General features: G+C 47.1%; 1 protein-coding gene across 1 annotated transcript in view; it reads left to right on the forward strand.

The window, feature by feature from the left end:
• Positions 1 to 27,151, forward strand: part of LOC147893076 (phospholipid--sterol O-acyltransferase-like) — a 265,119-nt gene that overhangs the window by 67,457 nt on the left and 170,511 nt on the right. The window contains exons 4-7 of the mRNA XM_087386979.1: positions 1,948 to 2,117; positions 2,226 to 2,302; positions 11,318 to 11,531; positions 11,769 to 11,958. Of these exons, the coding sequence (XP_087243105.1) occupies positions 1,948 to 2,117; positions 2,226 to 2,302; positions 11,318 to 11,531; positions 11,769 to 11,958 (651 nt within the window). The remainder of the gene's footprint in view (positions 1 to 1,947; positions 2,118 to 2,225; positions 2,303 to 11,317; positions 11,532 to 11,768; positions 11,959 to 27,151) is intronic.

The following is a 27,151-nucleotide window of genomic DNA, read 5'->3' on the forward strand; positions in this document are numbered from 1 at the left end:
CTAACTAGGGGGTTAGCTCAGCCAGGGGGTAACAGGAGATATGGCTAGCAAAGCATGGCCCAGCCTACCTTCCTCCTCTTCAAAAACCCCTTCCACTCCAGCAGCCCCTAGTAACAAAGCCAGATACTCCACAGTGGCAGCCAGGATGCCTTCCCCGTATGCACCTATTTATGAACAAGGTGGTCTTTTTGACCGACCAATTCTTGGATATCATGAACAAATTTACTTCCTACAGGATCAAGTGAGAGAGCTGAGGATGCAACTAATGGATGCCATAGCTAGAATTCAAGTCTTGGAAGGACCTGGTAGCTTCTTCTCATACTTTGTATACTCTTTGGAAGAAGAACTTTGGATATGTTAAAATTGACGAGGTTATAAAGTCATGCAATGCTTCCCCCCCTACCCCCCAACTAGTCTCTGCAGTCAAGAATCTAGTTCATACTAAAATGCAGACAGCCAAGCAAGAAGTGACTGTGGAGTTTGATGCAAAGGTCAACAAAGCTGGGCTTCCAGATGGATGGTATAAAGAAGATGAATCTTTTAGTGATACCTTAGCACATGTCCAAACAGCCATGCCTACTATTGACTGGACAGCAAATGCCGATGACAATCCTGACAACCCAGATGAGGACGGTGAAGCTCGAGTAGGTCAAATCAGTCAACACAATGGCCATGCTATCATTACGTTCAACTAAGAGACATACGTATAAAAGTTCTGCGACAATCTCACAAGCTGAAAGGGACAAAGATATGGATAGCCGAGGAACTCACCAAGGCTCAACTGAAGGATAAAGCAAAGGAATTAGCAAAGGTTCGGGCTGCCAGGAAGGATGGTAAATGGGCAGTCTACCGGGATGGGATAGCACTCATTAGAGAGTTTAAATCAAAACCAAAAGACTCTCAGTCTTAAACTGATGTAAGGCCAACTATATATATGTGTGTATGTTTTATCTAGGCTACAATATAGGTACTCTCTAATTAAATGGAGCTGCTTTTGCACTCCTTGGGAGCTGCCCTGCACCCTCCCTGAGCTGATGTACTAGATGGCTTTCATGTTGTCCCATAGACCTCTTGGTCTCCCATGGACGTTAATAGACTCTCTCTCTCTCTCTCTCTCTCTCTCTCTCTATATATATATATATATATTACACCACGTTTGGGATTCCAAATTTACCTTCGGCAAAAGTTCTTCTTATGGTAGGTTTTACTTGGGGTTCTTCCCTTAGGACAGATTTTAGCTCGTTGTTGTATTGCTCTTGCCACTTGTCAATGATGTCTGTCTATTCGGGAGTCTATGCCTCGTGTTTTGGCATTGTGCAGAGTCACGTGATTTCTTGCTTCTTGTACAGCAACGACTGCAGGCTCGTTTCCCCAGTGCTTCCTTTGGCAAAATTTCTGGCTTTTTGGTTTTCATCCTATGAGGCAGGTTATGATATTCTTTTTTATTGGGTTCATTCTTGGGCACCTTGGACCCTATGGAAGGACTGTAATCATTGGGTCTTTGATGATCCCCCTCTGTCTAAATATCACTTCTTCCAACCCTCTCTATGACAATTGTTTTATGATTGTCTGCATGCTCGGGATATAGATTATCCTGCTTGTCATAAAACGACATCTTCTGATGTTTGTAGCTGGTTATCCCTTCCTTTGGGACTGTTCATTGTAATATAATGACAAATGTATTTCACCAAAAAAGAAAGTGCACATATATATGGTATACATCCCATTAGATCGTGCTGCTTCTCTTGTTTTGCCAAGCATAAACTGCTTTTCTGCACCTTCAGATTACACTTCTTTTCCGCACATTCATATTAGTGTAAGCCCATTTATGAAAAAACAATTGACAAAAAGTAGTTTGATTTCAGCATGAGGTGCCACCTTTGAAGATTCCCTTTCATTTTTATTCCAAGTGTCTACACTGTCTAAATGAAGAGACTTGTATTTCAGGTTGACATTTGAAACAGCATTGAAGCTTCGAGGAGGCCCATCACTTGTGTTTGCACACTCCTTAGGCAACAATGTGTTCCGGTACTTTCTGGAATGGCTGAAGCTGGAAATCGCTCCAAGGATGTATCAACAGTGGTTGGATGATCATATAGACACCTACTTTGCTGTCGGTCTGTTTTCCCTCGCCTTTTAAGTGGTACACCATGTTTACTCCAAGATGACAGTTTTAATATTCTGTATACTATTCATTCCACATGATCAAAGCTCTGTTTGTATAGGAGCACCATACCTAGGAGCTGTTGAGTCCGTCAAAGCTGCATTATCTGGACTTACTTTTGGGCTGCCAATTTCTGAGGTTGGTTGTCTGCATTTGTTTTTAATCGAGCAGGAAATGATTTGACCTTTTCATTCATTTTATTGAAAATCTAATGTGATAACAGGATATCTTGGCTGAAAAATTTGTGGGGGCAAAATAACCATTGGGCTTCTAGGGTCTTTGGCAATGTGCAAATAAAGTATCATTGAGGAGGGATGTAGATCCATGCTGTACTGAATGAAGAGAAAGAGAATATCACAATCCGTCACTCTGAGAAAGTACCAGCATTGTGCCTTGCAGAATGTGTTAACAGAACATTTGTCCCACTGATAGGAAAGGGTTTGTAGGGTCTCCATCCTAATCTGTGACAATATTTTATTGTCCTCCAATTCATCACCACAAGTAACCTCAAACTTCCATGCACGCTGACATATTTGAGACAATTTCCTTTTGGTATACATATTTGAGTGGGTTTAGTGGTATCTTTTTTTTTCTTCAGATGAAAGGACTTCTATTAAGACTTGAGACCATACAAATCAGCAATCCATGGGGTGCTGATCATGGGGAAAAGAAGGAAAAACACACAAGAAGTTAGAAAAACTAGCGTGTTTTTTTGAGAACCCAGCTCACTGCCGGGGAATCTCTGGAATAGGGGCTAACAGCCAGTGAGGAGGTGTATACAACCAGCAAATACCTCTCGCAGTGATGATATAGAAGATACATGCAGGCCAAGCCTTGCAAAACGCTCACGCTTTTCGGCGGTTGCCCTAGAACCTGGAGTCCCATACTCCCATATGCTGCGCAGGGTGTAAATGATACCCTGTCAATAGCAAGCATGGTTGCTGCCGGGGGAATGTGATGCCCTCCCATCACAAAACTGTAGCAGGAAACCCAGATGTCCAAGCAGGGTTGCTGGACACAATCTCCTAAACATTGTCTCTTGGCGAAGGCGAAGGGCGTAGGCGAGAGGAAGGAGTCTCATCTTATGCCTCTATCCTAAGAATGCGCTGGCTTGGATCCTGTAGGTTGGGGAGGCTGGATCAATGGAAAAGGCATGTACCCCTCCAGCCACGCAACCATTCTCCTAGTGAAGTCATGTTGCATCCTCTGTGTGCTGGCCACAATCCGGAGGGCTTCCAACCATGCTGCTGAGCAGCCCGAAAGACAATGCGAGATCATCTCCAGGATTCTGTATGCACAACGGAGGCATCTACCATCCAACCACATCTGCTCCAACCACGGGCCATGGGCAAGCCTCCGTGGGCCACTATCGAGAAAAGTAAGAGATCTACAGGGGCCTGAGGTTGGTCCACAGACGTGATTGAAAGCGGGAAATCACCCTCAAGGGGAGTTGCTGCTCCAACCAATGGCGCTTTAGGTTGATCCTTCCAACTATGGTCACTGCCCAATCCAAGTTGTGTAAGAGAAAAAGAGCACCTCATCAACTTTGCCCTTTGCAAAGTGGCCAAAAACCACTCCCTCAGATCCCCTGAATCTCTCTAAGAGGCCGGCGCCTTCCATAACCAAAGGCGCCTCCTATCCTGTTGAAAGTAGAATTGGGTCAATGGTCCAGTTCTTACCCAAGTTCTCTACCACTCTGACCCTATGCCACTTAAGCAAATCAAAACCTCGTCTGCCTCCAGGCCTCTCAGAGTCTCTGGCTAGAGAAGGCCCTAGGCCTTCCTCTGTAAAGTCCTCGCTTGAAGAAGCCAAGGGACTGCCGCACAAATTGAATCCTCAAAGGCACCCTGGTCATCAAAAATTTTCCATACCAGTGGTGGGGGGTCAGGGGCTGTGCAATCCCTCCCGCAAAGCCTTAGAGATCACGGCTCGATTTCTCCTCAGTCACCGTGAGAAAACCTATGGATTTGGTCCACGTAATTCTAGCCCCTAAGGCCAAGCAGTATGTCGCTAGGGCTCCTCGTAACCCTTCTAAACTCTTCTCGATGCCCTCCAAAAAGAGTACTTTGTCATCTACAAACTATGAATCCAAAAGCTGCTCCTCCGATCGGATCGAAAAACGCATCCCGGTGAGGCTTGCTGCTACCTGGGAACGCAGAAAGTAGCCCAAAGCGCCTGCTACAAAGAAGAAGAGGAAGGGGAAAGCCCTGCTGAATTGAGCAAGAAAGAGCGAAGGCTTGTCGTGTGCACCATCAATAAGAATATGATTGGCTCTCCGCCGATAGGCGGAGACTCCATTGCCTCCCAAATGGTGAAGATATTGTCTATGATGCTGCATTCTTGAACAAAACTTGTCTACGTGTGGTGAATGATATCAATGTGGTTAGGCCTCAACCGCAAACTCAAGATCTTGGCTAAGATCTTGTAAGCTGTGTCCAACAAGGTGATCGGTCTCCCCTAGCAATGTCGGTAGCTGAAAAGCCAGCCAAAGGGGGGCTCTTATGAGGCAGGAGGGCCTTGAGGCCTCCCAACGTTTCTTCTCCGTGAAGGATGCCTCTAACTTCTGCTTTCTTAAGCTCGAAGGGACTACTACTAGAATGTGATCCACACTACCGCCCTAGCTGCAAGAACCTGGGGAGACGCCTCCTCAGACTGAAACAACTGTTGATAGAAGTCTGTGGTCATCTCAAGGATCTGTATGCATCTGATCGCTCGCATCCCTCAACCAAAAATTGAGTCCTAGCTGAACGTAGTCCATTGGTCTGGAGGATTGTCTAGTCATCTTGTCTCTTTGTTGTTCCTAGTACCCATCTCGCTCCAGAGGGTGATAAAGGAACTCAGCTTATCACACCTCCATGGCCTGGAGGTCAAGCCTCGCACTCTCATACCGGTCTATGATCCACTGTGAGATTGGGTCCTACTTTCTAAGGTGCTCTATGGATGCTAAATTCCATCTCGTTGCATTCCATCTTCTCCACTGCATCATCTTCTCCTATCATCTTCCACACCTGTTCCCTACCTTCCACTTGCTCCCTGTTTCACCCTCATCTCTCTGACACATGCATCTACCCTAGGCTCTCTTCTGCCCTCACCCTTGAGGTTCCTAATCCTTGTGGCCGAAACCTCCCTCCTTCCATCATCCTTGCCTAGCCTGTAAAGAGTTCTACAAAGCCCCAAGAAGGTGGTTCCAAAGGCAACAATGGAGAAAATGGAAAAAGGTATATCAACTTTGCATGTCCCACAAGTGTACAAGAGAAAGTGATTTGATCAGTTGGGCCTATCTGCAACTACCCAAATCGCTTTCTATTGTACAGTTTCTTACAAAGAGCTTTTAACAAGTTTTCTCCTTCAAAGTCTCCTATCTACCCTGTTTTAATTGTTCCTTGCTTTTCAAGAAAGAAATAGTTTAGGATAATATACACGAGAGAGAGACAATAGAACAAGTATGCATTTTCAAACAAAGTGTACAATAGAAAATGATTTGCAATGTTGGACAATGCCCAACTGTCCAAATCGCTTTCTATTGTACATTTTTTCATATTGGACTTTTTACACATTTCCTCACTCTCACTCTTGTAGAGCGTACCTCCGATGAAGGGTTGGGACTGGAGCTCCTTAGTGCTCCTCTCGACAATGTCTGCCACCCAAGTAGCCCATCCACCTTGACAAGACACTCTGGCTACTGCCAAATCTCAGACGCTGCATGCTGCACCACCTCTTCTTGAAGTAGAGCATTTGAAATACGAATTCCCTTCAGAGGGAGTCTCCAATGGGGCTGCTCTAAGTGAAGCACAATCGGAGAGCAATCTGACATCGTCGTGCTTGCCAAATACCCATGGGTTTATTTATTGACATACCTCGGAGAAATAGATTACAGCTTGGCAAAAATTACAAGGAATACCTTTGACCATGCACCCTTGATTACGAGTACATATATTGACCCCAATCCCCCACATAAAACTTGTCCAGGTGCTCTAGCAAACCATCATGCCTCTGCTGTCCGAAAGAAAAAATAAGGCTGCTATGAAGCCTGGAGCACTCCATCTCTCTTCATGGATCACAACCACTGATCGTGAAGATGAACTGCTCCCAGGTACTCCTCTCCATCGCTCGTCGTTCTGCGAGCATCTCTGAGAAAGAAACTCCTCTCTGCTTGTTCTCCTCAAACTGTAGTTTAATGAAGTCAGCTCCAACAATCCAAGAGTCAACGTCAAGGAGGCATTGCATCAACCACCTCCAAAAGGCTGTGCAATGCTGCCTACAAGCAGGGGCGTACATGTTGTTCAGGATTTCGATCCTAGACACACCTATTTGGAGACCCATCGAAACTGCACGTCTATGATAAGCTCACAGTGATAAATAGCATTTTCACTTTTATAAATGCATAATTTAGGGCATCAAACGACCCTCAAATGCATCCCATGCTTGCACTTGCAATAGCTTGCAAAACAGAAATTTACCCTTCTTTTTTAGGCATCAAACACATTCAATAACGGGCATTCACACCCTCATATGCATCCTCCAACATAAATTTACTGGTAAGAACTTAATTAAATGCATCCTCATTTCTCTAACCGAGCATTCAAACCTTTGATATCAACACTTTCATGCCCCAAAGCGCTATTTTCTGATTTTTTAATGTGAATTCTTGCAAACAAGTTCTACCCCCAATGGCAAATTCTTCCACTGTGCTACCCACGGGAGCTATTCCTTTTGCAAGACAAAAAAACACAATTAATAGTGACAAGTGAGCAATGACGTCTTACTTGGTCTCCAACGATAGTGATAAGTAATGACAATTCTTCTTCTTTTGAATGAGCTTTACACAGTTTCTTGAACTATGCATTTATGGCATCCAATGTCACGTTTATGTCCTTAAACCAGCCTTTGCAATATTAATTTAACCGCTTTATTTACTTGTTTATCATGTTTGAGGTTCAAGATGGCCCAATTATCACCCAGAATACTCAAATATTATATAATCAAGTTATGCTTATCAAAGGGGAACGTAGCAATCTTCTAAAAACTTTCTGATGACGTGGGGCGCTGCTCTTTGGGGGAGAGGATCTGGAGCCTTTACTCTCTTTGAGTCAGAGCCAGGAGACCTCGGTTTCTTCATGCAGCGTCGCCAGAGACGGGGTCCCACAGAGGCCAGCATCATGGAGCCGCAGGATTTACTTTTGGTACCGGTACCAGCACAGGATTCCATGCCTACTTCAGCTGCAGGGTCAGCCTGGGAGGTGATTTCCAGCATTACCCTATGGCGGATATGGTGTTCGCGATGTTCTTTTGTCCTTGGGGACCATTTATGCACAGAGGCTGACACTCTTGCTTCCATTTGGGCAGAGATTATCTTCACTCTTAGGAGTCAGTGGGAGCGGTGTACAGGCACCTCTTTGGCAGCTCGTGGGAGACTTATATCCTTCATGAGGACATGGGACTGCTCTTTATTTTTTCACTTGACCCCTTTTGGGATGTCGTGGCATTTTAGACCACCTCCATGGCTTTTTTGCCACATTGTTGAGGCTAGGGATAGAGCACTTTCTCTCCCACCTATTGTATGATTTGTTTTGAATGGAATATATCACTCTTTAATTTTTAATCTTCTAAAAATAGCTTTCTCCTTCAAAATGAAAGGCTCCTGCGTTGGTAATGCTCTATCAAGAGCTTCTCAACCAATTCATCTATGCCATAATGTAACCTGGCAACACAAGCATACTCCTCACCAGCTCCCTATTGAGCTTTATCAAACTAGTAGCTTCGTTTAGTCAGTAAAAGGACTCCAAGACTGATCATCTCACTCTATAGCAAATAGCATTCACTGCTGCAAGGTCCTTGACGACGAGCTTCCGTTATCTGTAGGCTGGGATGCAAGTGATTAAAGGTCTGCAGGACATTGGCAAGTAGAGAGGAAAACGAAACGTGAACGTATGGGCCCCGAAGTAGAGCTAGATATGTAACGTGATTTTCATTGATGTCTCACTCTATTTTGCTTGATTTCTGGCAGGACTAAGCTCAATTAGTTGCTGAAACAGACTTAAGCTCCTACGAGAACTGTGGCAAACCTCCGCGAAGAAAAACTGCAATAGATAGAGATGCTTAAGCTGTTGGAGCAACAGAGTCCAAGATACGAAGGATTTCTACAGACACTGATGTGTAACAGTTCTTGATGTCTTGGCTAAGTGTTGCCGAGGTGTTAAATCATTCCATGTCTAATGACAAACGTGCTTAGAGCCACTGGATCTCTTCTTCGTATGAGGTAGGAAGATCCCAGAGCGGTCGCAGAGGCGTGCACGATTCACTTGGGACTCTACAGGAAGCTTTGTGTTCAAACGCTCAGGCCTCATGACAATTTTTGGTTGCTTCATTTCGTTAAGATGGGCTTCTACTCGCTTGGTTTCAGCAGAGATACCTTTGTACTCCAATTTACAGCAACGGTCGTTTTGTTCTTGAGAAGAATGTTGTTTGACATCTCTTCATGTACATGCTGGATCTGGATCGACAAAGATAGTCACACACAAGCTGCTGCTGCCACACGTCAATGACAGCTCACCCCCTTTCTTCAAGCTTCCTTCTCAGCAACTCTTCGGTTCTTCCCTCCGTACGGGCTCTTACTGCTTCTCAACACTACCGAGATCTCATGGCTACACCAGGATCTTCATTGGCTCTGAGACCAAACTGAACATGTAAAGAGGCAAGGAAATAGACTACAACCAAAGTTTGCTCATGAACCTTTACTTGCATTATGGGGGAGGAGATTTTATTACAGGCTCCACAACAAAGCTTACATTCACTTTTTCTTTATATGTCCTTAGGCCTATTCACACCTATGCTTTCTGGATGCCACACTCCATACATCAACATGAAGAAGGGTGGAAGAAGAAGAAGGGGGGAGGGAAGCTGAAGCCAAAGGGGGAGGAGGGAGCTGGCAGTGGGCAGATTGGCCTCAGCTACTCTTTCACACTGACCTTCCTTTAGGTGGGTATGTATGTATAAAGGATGTCACAAATTGGTGTAAACATAGATCTCCGTACTAGCTATGTTTTACATTCTTCACTAGTTTTCAAACTATCCTCCAATTCTACCTGACTTTTATTCAGCTCTGTTATCCCAATATTTTGCGTCTACAAAGTATTTACTATCTTGTCAACCTTTCTGATGCTCATTCCTGCCATCCATATTAAACTTGCTGCCTGGCCAGTAGTGATGTGAATGAAGAGATGCTTGGGTCTCGCAAATACGTTAGGCCAACTAGACACAGGGTTAGTAGGTTTCTTTGATGCATGGAGCCAAATTGTATTTTGGCCTTGGATAATAAATCTCAGAGTTTTCCTCACGTGAGAGGTGCAATTCGTGAAATTGATACAATATTGGCGAATGGCAAGAGGGCCCCCCTCAGATCCGATGATAGGCCAATTCTCCCTAATCCTAAGGGTGAGAGGAGCAGGACATAGTGGACAATGGCTCGTTTGCATTTAGCCCACCCTCCTCTGGCACATGTAAGTCGTAAATGGATCTGACAGCCTCCCATGGCAGAGGATTATGGATAGTTGATCCCAATCCCTATAGCATCTGACATTTGCTTGAGTGGTGCCTTTGGCTATAGAAGGATAAGTCACTTTGGAAGGTATAGTGGAGCCTCAGCGATTGCTAGTGGCCTTATTCATGCACCTCATTCACAGACGATGCTCTTGTTTGAGTACAATACTTGCATCAACAAGCTTTTGCCACTTGCATCCTCTGTGTGGAAGCCCTTCTAAGAGAGGCATTGGCTTTGGGAGCTCTCCATTTTTGGGGATCCCCTGTGGTCTAGCCACCAATCATGGCATGCATTCTTTTTTCCTTTTGGCTACCTAGCTACCATTGGCCCTAGGATAGAGTCCATGAGAGAAGACAAGAGTTGCCACCACTGCAATGGTGCTTTCAAGGAATGATTCAGCACTGCCTTTAGGGTTGCCAAGCATCTTGGCAGATCTTGAGGCATGCCTTTAGGATTCTTGATGCCTTTCTAGGAATGCTATGGCTGTGACCTGGGCAATGGTAGCTTGGTTATGACAGATGGAGCAGGTTTAGTTTTGGGGCCATGGGCAGCTCTGCAACTTACCTTATCTAGGATACCACCGTATCTGTTCAGAGATCTCATGGGCAACACACCCCCAACAGAGAGAGTCATTCCCCTCTGAATGCATCATTTAAAAGATCATAGCCCTTACCAATACCCTAGCACATCTAGGCTGCCTGTTGCAGCCTTGTAATGGGAGGCTAGCAGACTTGGCCTATGCCACCATTTGGCTTGACATTATCTATACCTTGCACTCTGTCAAGGAGCAAGGACAGGAGGGGTCTTGCAAGACGTGTGAGCATTCTAATGCTTTTGTAAGACCTGGCCTCCAGGCAGCTTTTTGTTATCGCAAACAGAGGCATTTGATGCTGTATAGTCCTCTAAACTGGCTCCTTGCAAATCATCAGGGCTTCTTATAGACAGTGCCTGGAGTTCACTCAGAAGCAGCTTGCAAGGCTTTGGTCACATGACATCCCAGTGGACAGTTGAGTAGTATCAGTTTTTTCCAAGCTTAATCAAAAGTTCATATGTTTACACAAAAAGAGAATAATTCAGCAATGGCTGGATCTCAAATGTCCAAGAAACCTCTTATCTGTTGGGAAGAAGAGGATTGAGTCTCTTGTCGAAAATGGGGGAATCGGTATTCTTCTCCAAGGGATACCTGCCATAGAAATGATGATGAGACTCTTGCCATACAAATAGTGATGACATGTGACAACTCATTGGTTTCATATTGCCAGTCGATCGTCAACACATGGAATCCTAGATGTTTTTATCTTGGTTTAAAAATGAATGATGTGTTTTCATGTTCCAGTCAGCTTTTTTGAGATGATGGTGATTATATTTCCCACTCTTTGTAAAAGTAACTTGTTATAGGAGTACTTTACTGTTTTGTTCAAAATTGTATGTATTGCTTCTGGTGTATGTTTTCCTTGAATATGACGCTTCTTACTGCAGCAGGGGGAACAGTCATACTGACCATGGTTTAGAAGAGTTGAAATGGAGGGCACTGCTGATAATATAGCTGTTCTTGTGTATAATATATATAACTAATCAGAACCTTTTTCTCACTAGAGCATATTCATTTGCAGGGAACTGCACGGCTAATGTGCAATTCCTTCAGCTCATCTGTTTGGATGCTCCCCTTCTCAAGGCACTGTCATGATGTCCACAAATCATGTAGGAACTCATGCAACTATTCTGGAAAAGAAGGGACACCAATATCATGTGATGATGAAGAATTTTCCATCAGGTCGTCTGGATGGCCTGTGGATATTGTCAAAGTTGAAGTGCCTGAGAGCCCAGGCAAGTCAGCACTGGTTTTGTTTCAAAAGTGTAGCTTGAAGGTTTTTATGAGTATGTTGACAGTCAAATCCTTCCCATGCTAACTTTTTATAGGGCTCCATGTTGATACCTGGTTTGATGGACTGTCTATTTTTCTTGCAAGTTTTCCTTTTTGGATATCGAATGAAAACATGTAGCAAGTTTTGATATTTTGTGTGTTAAAAATAAAGACCTTAGAAATTGGGCTTGCTTGTAAAGGTGGTAGGTACTCTTCAATCGATGTGTTGCTGTCAGAACCTGTCAGCACTGTAGACCCTCTCAGTGCTATGGACTGCTCTTCAACAACTCAATGGTCTTTCTCAGCCCGTGAAATAGCAGATGGCACATTTTTCAATTCTATTGAGAATCATGACATACACACCAAGACGGTTCATCATCAGTTGAAAAAGTATGTAGAACACTTCTCAATAAGAAACTTTTCACAAGGGACAGTTAACAATTATTGTACTGTTATATTTTAGTGCTTTTATGTAATTGGATCTTCAAGACCTGGGTGTCAGGGTACAACACACACTTTACAGTAGCAAGTATGCAACTTAAAGACTAGCAGATTATCACCCCAAAAAATGATCTTCTGACTCACCCTCAGCAACTGAGACTTGATGGTAATCCAAGTCATGGGTCTGGCAGTCAAGGAAGGATCAATCCATGAAGCAGAATTAAAAGTAAGCCTAGTTGGCAGAGAAAATATCATCTTTCTAAGAAGTAGGACTGCTTGGAGGACCAGGTCTCTGTTAGAAGTGTCACCGACTCCCATATGAGGAGGACAGGGGGTCAGGGCACAATGGAAGGAAAGATTACCTGGGGCAGGGAATTGTGCACCTGTCAGTAATTATTTGGAGGACTGGCTGCATCAGAAAAAGAGGAACAGCAGCCAGTCCTCCAAACTCTTCCTGACAGCTGTGGTCAGAAAGAGGAGCAGTGAGTGTTTGGGAAGAGGCATTCAAAAAATAGCAGTGCCACCCATTTAGCAAAAAACAGCTAGTTCCCTGTCGCTCCTTGCTCCCGTCAGCTTCCCCCCGGCGCAGTCGATCTATTCTTCCACTGGACCAGGCCAGTCCATATTTGAGGATCTCTCAGCGGACATTGCAGATTTTTCACATCGCGGAGAAGTCATCCTTTTAGGAGACTTCAACGCGAGGACCTCAGACAGACAGGCCCTCACTTATGACTTCATGGAGGATCCGGTCATACTCCCAGCATTTCACGATGATAGCCTCTGTCGGACTTCATCAGACTGCACAGTACAGCCCACAGATCAAGGACGTCAGTTACTGGAGCTCCTCACCTCGCACAGTATGGTCATTTATAACGGCTTGTCCAGGTGGCCACAGTCTTCCATGCCTACATTCTCTTCTGCTTCTGGGCGTGGTACTAGCGTGATCGACTACATCATAGGTCCCCCGACTCTAGTCCCTTCCATCCATAGCCTTACTGTTAGCCCCTTCATGCCCTCTGCCGACCATGCACTCATCCACTTTACTTTGACTAATGTCTCCCATGACCCACCCCCCCCTCGTTATCATGACCGCCAACCCTATTACGAGGTTCATTTCGACTACCAGTTCGATGATGTATATAGCCAGAACCTCAGCCGCCTACTCCGTCCTCATCTATTAGATGCTCTACCATCCACGCAGGACCGGTGGGAACTTGTACATACTTCACTCGTTTCTGCCGCTCACATGTCGTTCCCTGCCACATGTCATTCGTCTAGTCCCCCACCGGTTGGTCTTGTTCCTTGCAACGGTTGGTATGACGAGGAGTGTAAGGAACTCCGCAGGAAACTTCACCTTGAGACGAAGGAGAAGTCTCCCCTCCTTGCCGAAACCAAGAGAGACTACAAGTGGTTTGTTAGGTGCAAGAAACGCCAATTTCTAGCCCGGAATGAGGAGGAGCTGAGAAGCTTGCTTTTCAGCTGTGACTCCAAGGAATTCTGGAGAAAATTCCTCCGCTCGAAGTCTCAGAGCCCCCTCACAGATCCACGTGTCTGGTCTGCATACACTTCAGCTCTATACGATGTTCCAGATCAGCCAGCCATCGATTTATCCCATTCCCCTAGGCGAGCTTCATCTAGTCTCTTCACACCAGAGAGTGTCCGTGCAGCAGTCCACCGATTGAAGAACGGGAGAGCTAAGGATCATGATGGATTGCAAGCGGAGTATGTAATCCATGGGATTGATGCCTTAGATTTTGTTCTTTCCCGTCTCTTCAATGAGTCTGTTTGTACAGGCCTACCACAGCCCTGGTTAGGCAATACCATAGTACCTATCCACAAGTCGGGGGACCCTATGGAGCCGTCGAATCACAGGACCATCATGATTGGCCACGTTATGGCCAAGATCTATGCATCAGTTTTGGAAAGCTGTATAAATGACCATGCCGAGACGACAGGACTCAGAGCCAGAGGGCAGGCTAGATTTCGCAGGGATCATTCGACACTTGACCACATCCTCACACTCAGGGCACTGGTAGAGGAGGCGAAGTCACGAAGGCAACGGCTTTATTGTTGCTTCGTGGACTTCAGGAAGGCATTTGACACAGTTCCGCGATTCAGATTGTTTCAGAGGATTCGCCAGATGGGCTTCAGTGGAGAGATACAGTGGGCTATCATGGCTTTGTATGAGAGGGTCACTGGTCGGGTTCGGACACGTGAGGGGCTCTCAGAGGAGGTATGCAGCACGATTGGGGTGAAGCAGGGTTGCCCGCTCTCTCCTACTCTCTTTGGATTATATATTGATGAGCTAGAGATGTTTATACAGATGACAGGCGGTGTGGGCTCTACTCTCTCAGGATCCTCCATTCCTATCCTCCTGTATGCGGACGATGTGGTTCTCATTTCCTCTACTGCTCAGGGCCTCCAGGCACATATTGAGGCACTCCACAGGTTTTGCCAGGACAGGGGGTTGACCGTAAACCTTGGCAAGAACAAGGTTATGGTTTTTAACACCTCTGATCGTATTTATAGCACGGATGAGTTTTGCTTCACATATGACGGACAGCCCATTGAGCTTGTTAGAGAGTACACTTATTTGGGGGCAGTTTTCAGGGGACCGGTTTTCACCATGACATATGCAGCACGAGATAGGATTAGTAAAGGGTATGCTTCGTTGGCTCATCTTGAGCGTCAGTGTTTTCAGTCCCACTTTCAGCATCCCGATGCGAAATCCTTGCTTTTTGATACATTGGTGAGACCAGCTGCGATGTATGCAGCTCCTTTCTGGGCAGGAGACCTCGGCGCTGCAGATTGGAGACGAGTAGAGAGGTTACAGATCATCATGTTCTCTCGGCTCATTAGAGCCAAGGCTACAGTTCCACACGAGATCATGCTAGCAGAGTTTGGAGCTACTCCCCTTGCATTGGATGCAGCGTTTCAGTCGGTCATGTATTTGCATAGGGTTAGGGAGTTTGGAGACTCAGCAGCAGGCAGAGCTCGGTTGCCATGGTTAGCACTTGCATCTTCTATGGAGTTGGCACGATCTGGGGCCCGATACTGCTGGTACTTCAGACTCACTAGGTGGCTCACATCTCTTGGACTAGACATGGATAGACTGCCTCCCTTCCGATACAGCATAGATGCCCCTCATCTCGAGTTGACTCGCCACGAGCTTAGCCAGGTCACGAGAGCAGACTTGCTGCAGCTTCATACGTATCGCACTTGGATTTATCCCACGCAGCTTCCGACGAAGATGGCCACATATCGTGACCACTTCCTTCGGATCTCAGAGGATGGATTTGTCATTCCACCAGGCTATACAGGTATCCACATGTCCCACTCACTGAGGATTGCCCTTGGCCAGCTTAGAGTCTCTTCGCATCAGCTCGAGATAGAGGCTGGTAGGATGCGACGCATGGAGGATGGACGGCGACCAGGCCGAGAGACCAGGATCTGCCCTTGTTGCACCATGGGAGAGGTGGAGTCAAAGGAGCACTTCATTTGCAGATGCCCGCTATATTATGAGCTCAGAGGTAGATTACACTGTCTCTTCACGGATGGCTTTGGACCTCTCTCACGAGTGATGGACTACGAGGATCAGCATTGCCTAGCTCTTTATGTCAGGGAGGCCACTATGCTTCGACGAGACTACCTCAGAGACCATCAGCACAGACCGGAGCGTGATAGAGCCCAGCCTGATAGAGCTCAGGCACACGCTATACCAGAGGACAGAGACCAGGAGGAGCACGAGGAGGTCAGAGCTCACACAGGACACATGCCTCCACCCTGTGGATGTACATATGAGATGGTTTGTAGATGCCGCAGGATCTTGTTACATAGGGGACGTACTCGTCGCTTCATCTCCAGACGATCTAGGATGATGGCAGCTTTTCGGAGGAGACTTACTCATGGAGATCTCGCCCCACCAGCCGCTCACCTCACCTTTGCTCAGATTTGTACTCTCATAGCAGGAGGCAGAGTCGATGGATAGGATTTCCAGTATTATTTTGGTTCTCAGACTCCGTGACACCTGGACTTGTATCTTTGCATTGGCATATTGTACTCATCCCCCCATTTTGCACCCAGGGGCGGTTTCCTTGCATCTAGTTTACTTTGTATTTAGGCTCAGATTTGACATTATGTACTTTCACTTGCATTGTATTGCGTAGCACTTAGATGATATTCGACGATGCCTCTTCTTTGTGGCACGTTGATTTTGTGCTATCTTGTATGCAGAGTTCTTGATGTCCCTGGGCCCATTTTGGCCTTTAGTGGACAATAATACACTTTCTTTCTTTCTTTCTTTCTCTCCGTCTGTTCCCTCCTTCACCCTCTCCAGTCAGGCTGCTTTTTAAAAACGAAATTCAGCTCCAGGCTTTGCTTGCTCCAAAAAATGAATTTCAGCTCCACTACCAAAAACAATTTTGACTGGGCAGTGTTGCTGCCCCAAAATAAAATTCAGCTCTAGGATTTGGCTGCCACAAAAAACGATTTTGATCTAGGCTGTTGCTCTGAAACGAAATTCAGCTCCAGGATTTGGCTAAATTAAAGGGCAGTAGAACTAACAAATAACCAGCCAACACTGTGATAACAACAATTCAGCAAATATACACCTAGCAGATTGGGAGCTAGAGTGCTCCTGCTCAATAACAAGGACACCGGTTGGCCCCAAACCCTTGGTACCCCTTTTGGTATTTCTTTACTTAAGTGAGAGGCCCTGAATTCAGGCATCCACATGCTCAGCATAGCCTTTTTTGTTCATTGCGCTCAGCAGTCCTGGCAATAGGCCTCCATTCCTATTCCAAAAGCTTGCACACAACTAGTAACCACACTTGGCCACACAGTTCCCAATAGCTGTCACTAGTGCCCAATTAACCACCTATCTGCTCCAAGCAGAAACAGAAAGCATATAGATGCTTTCCCCACTGATCAGGATTGTCGCCACCAATAGTTTGTCACCCTATAAGCAGCATACATCCCGATACATCAAGCTGTACCCCATGACGGGCAAGGTTTCTATGGATGCTGACGAAGGTCCCCATGTCGGCGTACTTCTCATGGGGACACGGAGGAAGGAACCCATGACAAACTAGCGTCTCATGTCGTGTGAGTTTTTGGAGTGAACACGTATGGTCACAGGTTGATGACAAGGACTGGTCTTGGGTGTCATCTGGCATGTGCACATAGCTGGCCACAAGGGGCCTGTGTTTTTCCTTAGCGGGGCTGTACTGAGCCCTTATGCTTTTGCTCGTGAACGAGCTGAGTTGGTTGCCTTTGGGTCCATTGAGAATGCTCGATTCTTTCCTTCAGATTATTCTTGGTTGAAAGCTAGTTTGGAGAGCCATTGCAGGCAGAGAGATGCATGGGTACTGCTTTCAGTTCAAGTGCAGGTTTCCCTGAGATTGTAGGCTGATCAGTATGCTTTCACCCATTACTTGGGCATATGCCAGTGGCTTAGTGGGCATTTGAGACAGTCAAAGGAGTTGTGTGACCTCGCACGATAGTAACAGTTTCTAAGTCTGGAGTAAGCATTTTGGATGCCTATTGCCACTGGGAGTGAGAACAAAGCTCAGTATGGTTATTCCTTGGGATATTGAGGCCTACTAGAGTGGAAAGCATTGTCAATGGATGCTAGCTGTGAAATGCAAGTTTTCCTATGGGAAACAGACTAGCCCAGCAACCGTGCATTGTGATACCTCTGTGTGATCTACTAGAGGAGCTTTGAAATTTCCTCTCACTAGCCCGTCCCAGCGTCGAGAGATCCTTTCTCTTACTAGCCCATAGCTCGCATGGCTTGAGGTTCTCTGAGCCCGGCAAGCCTGCGACATGAGCTCCTCTCTTGGCCCGACATGAAGCCCGCCGTCCTCTGTTCCTTCTTACTAGCTAGCCAAGCAATGCTCTCCGAGCTCCATCACGATCAACCTCTCCCTGTTAAACCTGAACCTGCACAATGACAGCCCCCGATAGCAAAGTTCACCCTCAAAACATTAATTGCTAGGGGTTCTAGCACACCAAGCACCCCATGACCTTGCCCAGATGCAGGCCAACATGCATGCGCTAGAAATCATGCAGTTGTGACATTTTGATCTAGAAGTCCTACTGCTCCAAAACGAAATTCAGCTCCAAGCTTTGAGTATCCACAAAACGAAAGTCAACTCCAAGCTTTGGCTGCTCCAAAAATGATTTTAGCTTCTCAACCTCTCTCCTTTCAGCTCCCAAGCCTCCACCCTCCTCCCCTCTCCCTCTTCGCCCCTTCCCTTCAGCCCTTCTTAGCCCCTCTCCTTAGAACTCCCATAGGTTCCCTCTCCCCTCTTAGCCCCTCTCCTTAGAACTCCTGTAAGTTCCTTGCCTCTTTCAGTCCTAGCCCCTTATAATTCCTTTAGGTTCTTTGCCTCTCCTTCTAGCTCTTCCCCCTCCTCTTTCGCCTTATTATTCCCTTAGGTCCCATCTCTCATCCCTCTCTCTTCCCTCTTCTCCCTCCCCTTCCTTTTCTGTTTCCCCTTCCTCTCAACCCTCTCTGAACGATAGATGGATCTTCATCGGTTTGAGTCAGCCTGGCATCCTTGATTGGTGAATGACGACCCATTTTGTCAATCCTCATCCATTTCCACCGGCCGCGAGAACATGTATTTTTTCAAAAGGTGAGCTGCTACATTACAAAAGGATGTGAAGCTTGAGAGCTCCACCACACTCTTCGCTTGAATCCATGGGTCCCACCCTTCCAGATCACGGGCTAGGGATTGCCCTGGCCTTGCCATCGGACCTCTCCTAGCACCTCGTTGACGTTTGACTTTTGGGACGAGGATTCTTTTGACACTCCTAGAGCTACGAGCATTGTGCTCAATGCCAGCCCTTTAGCAGTTGGTTCTAGGAAGGTATTCATCAAGCCCTTCTCTCTTGGATTCGACCTAGTAGAAGAGGACACACAGAGGACATCTCTCTTATCAGATTTTGAGGTCTACCCCCAGGTGTATCATTGGCTTCTTGGCACGATTGGATCTACTTTTGGAGTGGTCACTGAGGTCCCCCCTCCCTAGATTACCCTCTTTAGCAGTAGAGGCGATCAGATCGGATGGGGTTCCTGGAGTTAGGGTCAATGTCTCTAACCTATCATTTTTTATGATCATATCATGCTTTAGTGCCCAGATGGCCCCTCCTCGTACTCATCAGAGTGTTTCTTTGGCACCGCCTCACCGTTCGATTCCAGCTGTACGTCCTGTACCGGTTGCAGGTTAGAGTTAGGATTCCTCCACCACAGTAATATCAGGAGGGGCCCTCTCACATCTGGGAACCTGCACCTATGGGGGCTTCTGACATTCTAGTTCTAGTTGTGACTACTCAAGCTATGGCCAGTGCAAGTTTATCCACGGATGCATGTCGGGTTTCGGTTACAACGATCACTCCTCCATGACCTACAAATCAGCACATGCTCTCTCTTGTTCGAGAACTCACCCCTTTCTTCAGATCCAGTTTGGATAGGGCCAATGTTGGTGTCCTTGCATATATTCCTCATGGTCTTGGTCACTCATTGGAGCAGCCCCCTCCCTCGGCTACTCTTTGGTCCCCATTCATTGATAGAGAGAAGGGGGTTACTGCCCCCCCCCGAAAAAAGAAGAAGAAAAGAGACTTCTATCAAGTATGAAAGAAACTTGCAAGTATAAGCTCAAACGGTGAAATGCATCATCTGAAGCATGAGAGTAAAAGGCACCTAAAAAAGAGCTAGAAAAAAACCATGGTGGAGGCTGAAAATGCCACCTCAGCCCTATAAAAAACTCTGAGAAGAAGGGAGAACCCTTCCATTATCTAAGAAAGATAATCCTCCTGGCAGTGGATGCCCGAGAAGAATCCTGCATGGTACCCCAAATGGCATGTTTAGTATCCATCCAAATACTAGCCAAAGTGTGAGTAGGGTGATCCTAAGCTACATCCACAACCTTCATGCATCTGGCTCTCCATAGCCAGTATCTCCTAGGAGGAATCTACAGGAGCATGCACAACTTTGAAGGGTGAGGCAAGAACAATATCCAAAGAGCATGACTTCACTATGTGTCATCGGATCGATAAAGCCCATGAAGAGTCATGCGTCCCGTAGAACACCTGAGACCCCGTAAAAGTAAGCCAAGCAACAGAGCCCCAAGTCATGAAGAATGGAGAGCTTTTGTTTTTGTTGCTACTCAGTAGACGCTCTCTTCTTTCAAGACAACTTGGATTTATTCCATACGGCAGGCAGGTGCACACATTAATTGGAATAAATCCAATTGGTTTTGGGTCTGTGATGAGGACACTTGTGATTGGGGGATGGATATTGGGTTCACTTGGGTCCAGAGGGGTGTTCCCGTTAGTTATTTGGGATGCCAGATTGGCTTGGGTATCTCTCCTTCGAAGCAGTTTGCTCCCATGCTGGGGAGAGCGTCAGGAGGAAACTCCTTTTCTTGAGTTCAATGAGACTTGACTTAGCATCAAGGGTGGTGGTTGTCAATTAGGTCCTTGCCATAGCTTGGTTTGTTTGCTCTTGTTGGAGCCGTGCTAGGGATTGTATCACTCATCTCAAGAGGCCTATAAGGAACTTTCTTTGGAATGGACTTGATGGCACGATAGATACTATAGCCAGGGTGGCTTGGGATACAGTCATTCTCCCCACTTGGAAAGGAGGTCTTAACATTATTGATTCAGACTTGCAATGCAGAGCCTTACTCTGCAAGGTGGTGGTGAGGGGACTTTTGCTGGGACGAGCCGTGGAAGGACTTCTTCCTTTGATGCATTCAGTCATGTACACCCCTCATCAGGATGAGATTGAGTAGATAGCACCAGATGTATCTTTACCACAGCCCATGTTATAAGTTATGGCTTCTCTCCTCCTGAAAGCTTGGACCAACTTCAGGAGTACTCTTCGGAGATTGATAGGCAGCCTATGATGTGGAATGACAGTATACTTGATGAGCATGGTAGACCACTTGGCACTTCTCGATATATGCAGTGGTCTAGATGGGAGAGGGGCCCTACCTCTTCTGTGGTTTCTTGGAAAGCATTCAAAAAAGCTGCCGGAAGAAGAGCTGACTTGATGAGTCACCTTAGGGGGAGTGCAAGGAGGATTGAGCAGATTAATGCAGCCATACTAGTGGAGTGGTTGGAGACCGATGATATGCCTATTACTTGCTCTACTTGGATGGGGGATTTTTCGAGAGTGGGCATTCCTTTGCAGGTTGTTCCCCTTCGACGTGCATGTGAGAATGCCCTTGTCTTTGATGTCCACTCAGGAGGCAGGCTACCCAGATCCACAAGTGACATTTTGCTGGAGTCTCCTTTTCAGCCTGTGAGGATCTTAGGTTTTGTGGAGCATGTTTCTGACTCATAGTGGTACCTTGATCTTGACCTGCTTCTTATTGCCCTGGTTACATAGAGATTGTGGTTCTATGGAGGTGTTCCCATAAAGTTCTTACAGTGGGACCCCGGGGAGTGGGAGTGGATTAATGAGGAGCATCGAGAGAAGAGCCTCCCCTTCTTTCGTTACAATGTCAATATCGCCAAGAGATTCCAACTCAGTTGCAGGGTTGGAGGCCTTCTAGATCCACTCATTGGGAGAATTTTTAGATTTCTCCGGACTTGCAGTGTCATCAATCCAGTAGAAACCTCCAAGAAAAAGGGAGAATTCTTCCAAACTCCAAGAAAAACAGTCCTTCTAGAAGAGGCTGCCCGGGAAGGTCCCTGCATGCTAGCCCAAATGGCTATCAAAGTGTGAACCGTGTCAGTCCAAATACCCGTAAACACTTGTGAAGGGTGTATCTGGGTGCCATCCAAGGCCTCTGTACATCTGGCTCTCCAAATGTGCCAAGAGGAAATGCTAGCCAAGATCTCCCAAGAGGTGTCCACTGAAGCATGAGAAGCCCTGAAGGGAGTAAGTGGTACATCCTAAAGAGAGCAGGGCTCTATCACCTGCCGGCAGACAGAGAGTGCCCAAGAAGAAGGCTCACCCTCATAAAACACTTGGGGCCCAGTAAGGGATAACCATGCGACCGAGCCCCAAGTCATGAAGAAAGGGGAAGTATGAAAAATGTTGAGTATCCTCGCAACCCCTTTCCAAATAGTCCTCGCCTGACTGCAATCCCAAAGGCAATGTCGCACTGACTCCTCTACAGAATGACAGCGAGGGCAAGTGGGATCAGCCCAAAAACGTGATCTCCACAGGTTCACTGCAATCCCTCCATGAATAGAAAGCCAAAAGAAAAGAGTGATCTTTCTATTTCTGAGGGATTTTCAGTGCCTCCTCCAAAAATTCCTACACAAATCTGCAGTGATGAAGAAGCTGTCCCAATGGGGGGCTCTGGAGGAAACCCAACCCCTACTGTTCAGCTGAAATCTCCTGGCATTACCAACCGTGAAACGAAAAACGGATTACGCCAATGGTGTATGAAACCTCTTGCTCATAAATTTCTGCAAAAACACTCTCATAAGAGCTCTCTTTCTCCCTCTCTCTCCCTCTCTCTACACACAGCTAGGGCCCAGGACAACATTTCGGGCTGGACCGTTCCAAGGTATTTTATTTCTTGAAGAGAGAATCTGTTACAAAGAGTTCATCGTGGAGTTGTTTAAAACAAAATTCAATGTGAATCAAATATTACAAGAGCTTCAAGCTCATTTCCAATTGGCAACATGCCACTTGTCTAAAATCTAGACTAGGTCCTATTACATGCCACTAAGGGCAACTCTGGAGTCTTTGAAGCACTTGGTCACGCGAACCGCCTCCTAGATGCTCATTAGGCTCCGTAGCGCCTAGGAAAATAACCCTTCCTAGTATCTGCAACAATTAATTAAAGCGCACCACCAGGGCACCCATTAATTGTTAGCGCTTTGCATGCAAATAATGCATTGTGGACTAATTCTAGTCACGGTGGCGTCCCCACTGAACACATGTGCACACATAATAAATATAAAAATATATTTATTCTCAAGTTGACTAGAGTCAACGCTTTTGATCATAACTAAGGGGCTTTGACCAAGGGTCGAGGCGCCTTAATGATAGTTAAGTCTCTCCAACCGAAGTTGGCACATCTTGGTTAACCGCAGTTAACCTTCTTGGTATAAACCAAGTCTTCTTGACCGAGATCAAGCTTACTTGACTGAAGTCAAGTAACTTTGACTGTAGTCACCATAATTAACCAAGATGGAAAACTCTTTATTTATGATCAAATAAATGGTCAACTGTACTTTGACTTAGGATATTTACATTGTGGTGACATTCCCTCGTCTTCTGTTCAGTTGACCTCAATTGAAAAGCTTCCTTGTAAACATCCAAAAGCTGTGGATGATTGGACAACATGTCTTCATTCATCCACTTGGCATCCAATGCCGTATAATTCTTGAATTTTACAAGGTACCTGTAAAATTTCTTGCCCTGAAGGCCTTTGCGTACAGTATGGTACACGATCTGCTCTGGCTGAAGGACCTCCTCCAGCTCATCTACTTCTGGTGGATCCTCTGATATTGCCTCTGTCGGCTCTGGCCCTTGAAATTTCTTTAGAAGACTCACATGGAATGCATTGTGAATCCTCCAATGCTTTGGCAATGCTAACCTGTATGCAACCTCATTTATTCTTTGTGTGACCCTAAAAGGGCCATAGTACCTGGGAGAGAACTTTGCATACACTTTCTGTTTGCCTTTAAACTTGCGGAGCCTAGCTTTCTCGAACTTTAAAAGTACTCAATTCCCTTCCTTGAGATCTAACTGTCTCCTATGCTTATCTGCAGCTCTTTTATGCTTTTCTTGAGACCTTTCAATTGCTGTCCGGACTTGGATGTAAGCTGTCTGTAGGGCTCTCACAAACTGATCAGCTGCAAATATTTTGTCCTTGGTCCTCAGGATAGGTGGCAGAATCACCTTTCCATAGATGAGCTCAAAGGGGGCTTTCCCTGTAGAGCTGTGTACTGTATTATTGTAAGCAAACTCTGCCAATGGTAGGTACTTTTCCCAGTCTGAACCTTGGTCACCCACATAGCATTTCAGCATAACCAATGCTGTAGAATTTGCTACTTCACTTTGACCGTCTGTCTAGGGATGGAAAGAAGAAGAAAAATTCAGATTCATCCCCATATTATCAAATAAAGCTCTCCAGAATAGACTAGTCATTCTTGGATCTCGATCACTAACAATGGACTTAAGCATACCATGATGCTTAAAAATCTGTGCCATGAAGAGCTTAGCCATATGATCTGCCTTTATGGTTTTGTGAACCGGAATGAAATGAGCTTGCTTGCTGAATCTATCAATGATAGTCCAAATCCCATCATTCCCCGACTTTGATCTTGGCAAATCAAAAATAAAGTCCATTGTAATACTTTCCCACGGTGCCTGAGGCATGAGAAGAGGCATAAGTAGGCCAGGTGTCTTCCGTCTATCATACTTCACTTTCTGACACGTAAGGCATTCAGTAACAAACTGATGTATATCTTTCTGCATCCCTGGCCAAAAGAAATACCTCTCTAGTGCTAGAGGAGTTGTTGTGATTCCTTTATGTCCAGCATTGGGAGGTGCATGGTATTCTTCTAAAATCTTTTTCCTCATCTCCTGGGTGATGCATAGGCAGATACCCATCTTTCAAGAAATAGTGAGTGGTGGACTGCCCCTCTTGCATTTGCTGTAAAATCTCACCAAAATCTGCATCATTAGCATATTGCTCCCTCATATCTTCCAAGTCCTGATGATAAGCAATAGTTACATTGTTGACCTGGGGTCTTCGGGAAAAGCATCTGCCACTCTATTCTGAACTCTTGGAGTATGGACAATCTGAAAATGGTACAAAGGCACATGAGCTGCTGCTCCTCCCCGTGAGCTACTGCCCCCCCCCTCTCCCTCTCTCAGCCAGCCCCCTCTCCCTCTCCCTCTCCCTCGCTGGCCCCCCCTCTCTCCCCCTCGCTGCTCCTCCTCTCCCTCCCCTCTCTCCAGCCCCCTCTCCCTCCTCCCTCACCCTCCCTCTCCCCTTCCTCCTCCCCGCCCTCCCTCTCCCCCCCCCCCCCCCGCTACCCCCTACCTCTCCCTCCCGCCCAACCTCTCCCCCACTCGTCAGCCCCCCGCCCCCTTCTCCTCCCCCCGTCCCCTCCCCCGTCATCCCTCTCCCTCGCCAGCCCCCCCCCCCCCCCCCCCCCCCCGGGCCCCTTTCTCCTCTCCCCTCCCCGCTGCCCCCCTCTCCGCTGCCCCCTTCTCCTCCGCCCTCCCTCTCCCCCGCCAGCCCCCCGCCCCCTTCTCCTCCCCCGCCCCCCTCCCTCGCCCTCCCTCTCCCCCCCCGCTGCTCTCCTCCTCCCCGCTGCCCCCTTCTCCTCCGCCCTCCCTCTCCCCCGCCAGCCCCCCCGCCCCCTTCTCCTCCCCCGCCCCCCTCCCTCCCCCACACTTTCCCCCCCCCCCGCTGCTCTCCCCCCCAAGGTGAACCCCCCCCGGAAAAAAAATAAAAATAAAAAAAGAGTTACAAAAAAAAAGAGAGTTATTTATTTAAAAAAAAAAAAAAAACCTCCTCCCTCTCCCTCCCCTCCCCCTTCCTTCCTATCTCAGCTCCCCACGCCTCCCCCTCAGCCTACCTCCGTCTCCCCTCTCTCCTCCCCTCTCTTTCTCCTTCTTCCTGCCCCTCTCTTTCCCTTCCCTTCCCCTCTCTCCTACCCTCTCTTTTCTCCTTCTTCCTGCGCCCACGTTCAGGGCGTCCTGGGTAGTTGTTTCAGCTTTTTCAGTGTTGGAATCGGCCTTTTCACATCGATTGGCGAATGGATCCCCATTCAGCCAATCTCCGTCCACCTCCACCGGCCGCGAGAACCGTCATTTTTTCAGAAGATGAGCTGCAGCAACTCAAGAAAGATGTGGAATAAGAGGGCTCCACATCACTTTTCGCCCGCATCTTTGGGTCACACCCTTCCAGATCACAGGCTAGAGACTGGATGCTGGCGGCGTTACCAGGAGACCTAGCCCCTCACCTCAGGGATATTCGACTTTTGGGACGTGGATTCTTCCAAGTGGTTTTCGACTCCCACGAGTCCATGGCCCTTGTTCTCAAAGCTAATCCCCTGGCTTTGGGTTCGAGGAGGATCTTTCTTTTGCCCTACACCTTGGGCCTCGATCCGATCGAGGAGGACAGGCAGGTCACATCACTGTTCATTAGGTTTCCTGGTCTTCCTCAAGTCTACCATCGACTGCTTGCCACTATCGGAGCCACATTCGGAGTGGTCCCGGAGATCCCCTCCCTTCCTGGCATGCCTTCTTCCTTGGCAGAGGCAGTCAGTGCAGACGGGGTGCCTCGTGTTAGGGTCATTGTCTCTGACCCTAACATCTTAGATGACCACATTATGCTTCAGCGTCCAGACGGCTCTCTCTTTCGACAGAGAGTCGAGATTTCAGGTAGACAGGACCAGTGCAGGATTTGCAGGACCCTTGGGCACTTTGCTAGAGACTGCACAAGGAAGAGAAAAAGACCCAAGAGTTCTTCTGGTGCGGCTCCTTCACGTGTACTACCACGACTGCACCTCCCCAGCACCCTGTACCACGCACTCCAGGACCACCAAGAGCAACAGGGCGCCCTGCTTCGCGCACCCCAGGACCACCAGGACAGCAGGGCGCCCAATGCCGGCAGCACACACCAGTACCACGATGGAGAGCTATCAGAGCAGCTCCCTTACCTCAGGAGGAGACTTTTGATCCTGTTTAGACAGACGCCTTCCGAACTCCAGAGGTGGATGTTGCCTGCCCCAGACACTACAGTTCCACATCAGGAGGGGCCTTTAGATCCACCAGCCCCACTCACTTTGGTCTCTGACCCCTTGGTTTCTGACCACGAGGGGACTACAGGTACTTCTTCCCCGCAGACTGTTCCTGCCACAGTCAGGACAACCGAGAAAGTGCAGGCGCAGATGAGGGCTCTTGATTCCTCTTCACCCCAGCCACAGGCCTCTTTAACCCCCAACTCCAGTTCTGCTGATAGAGGCCTGGCAGGTCCTTCTCCTCCATCTTCCACGAGTGCAGGTCTTCTTCGCACTCCTCGGCCAGACTTGCTTATCAGGAATTCTTTTTCGGCACTGGCAGATTCGGCAACTTTCATGGATGATGAGAAGTTGTGCCCTCCACCTTAGGGGTCCTTGAGCAGGTGTGGGGATCCTTTCACCTGTTGAGTTT

Source organism: Dipteris shenzhenensis, chromosome 16, assembly GCF_047967505.1.
Source record: "Dipteris shenzhenensis isolate YYH24624 ecotype China chromosome 16, Dip_SZ_1.0, whole genome shotgun sequence".
NCBI classification, from domain to species: domain Eukaryota; kingdom Viridiplantae; phylum Streptophyta; class Polypodiopsida; order Gleicheniales; family Dipteridaceae; genus Dipteris; species Dipteris shenzhenensis.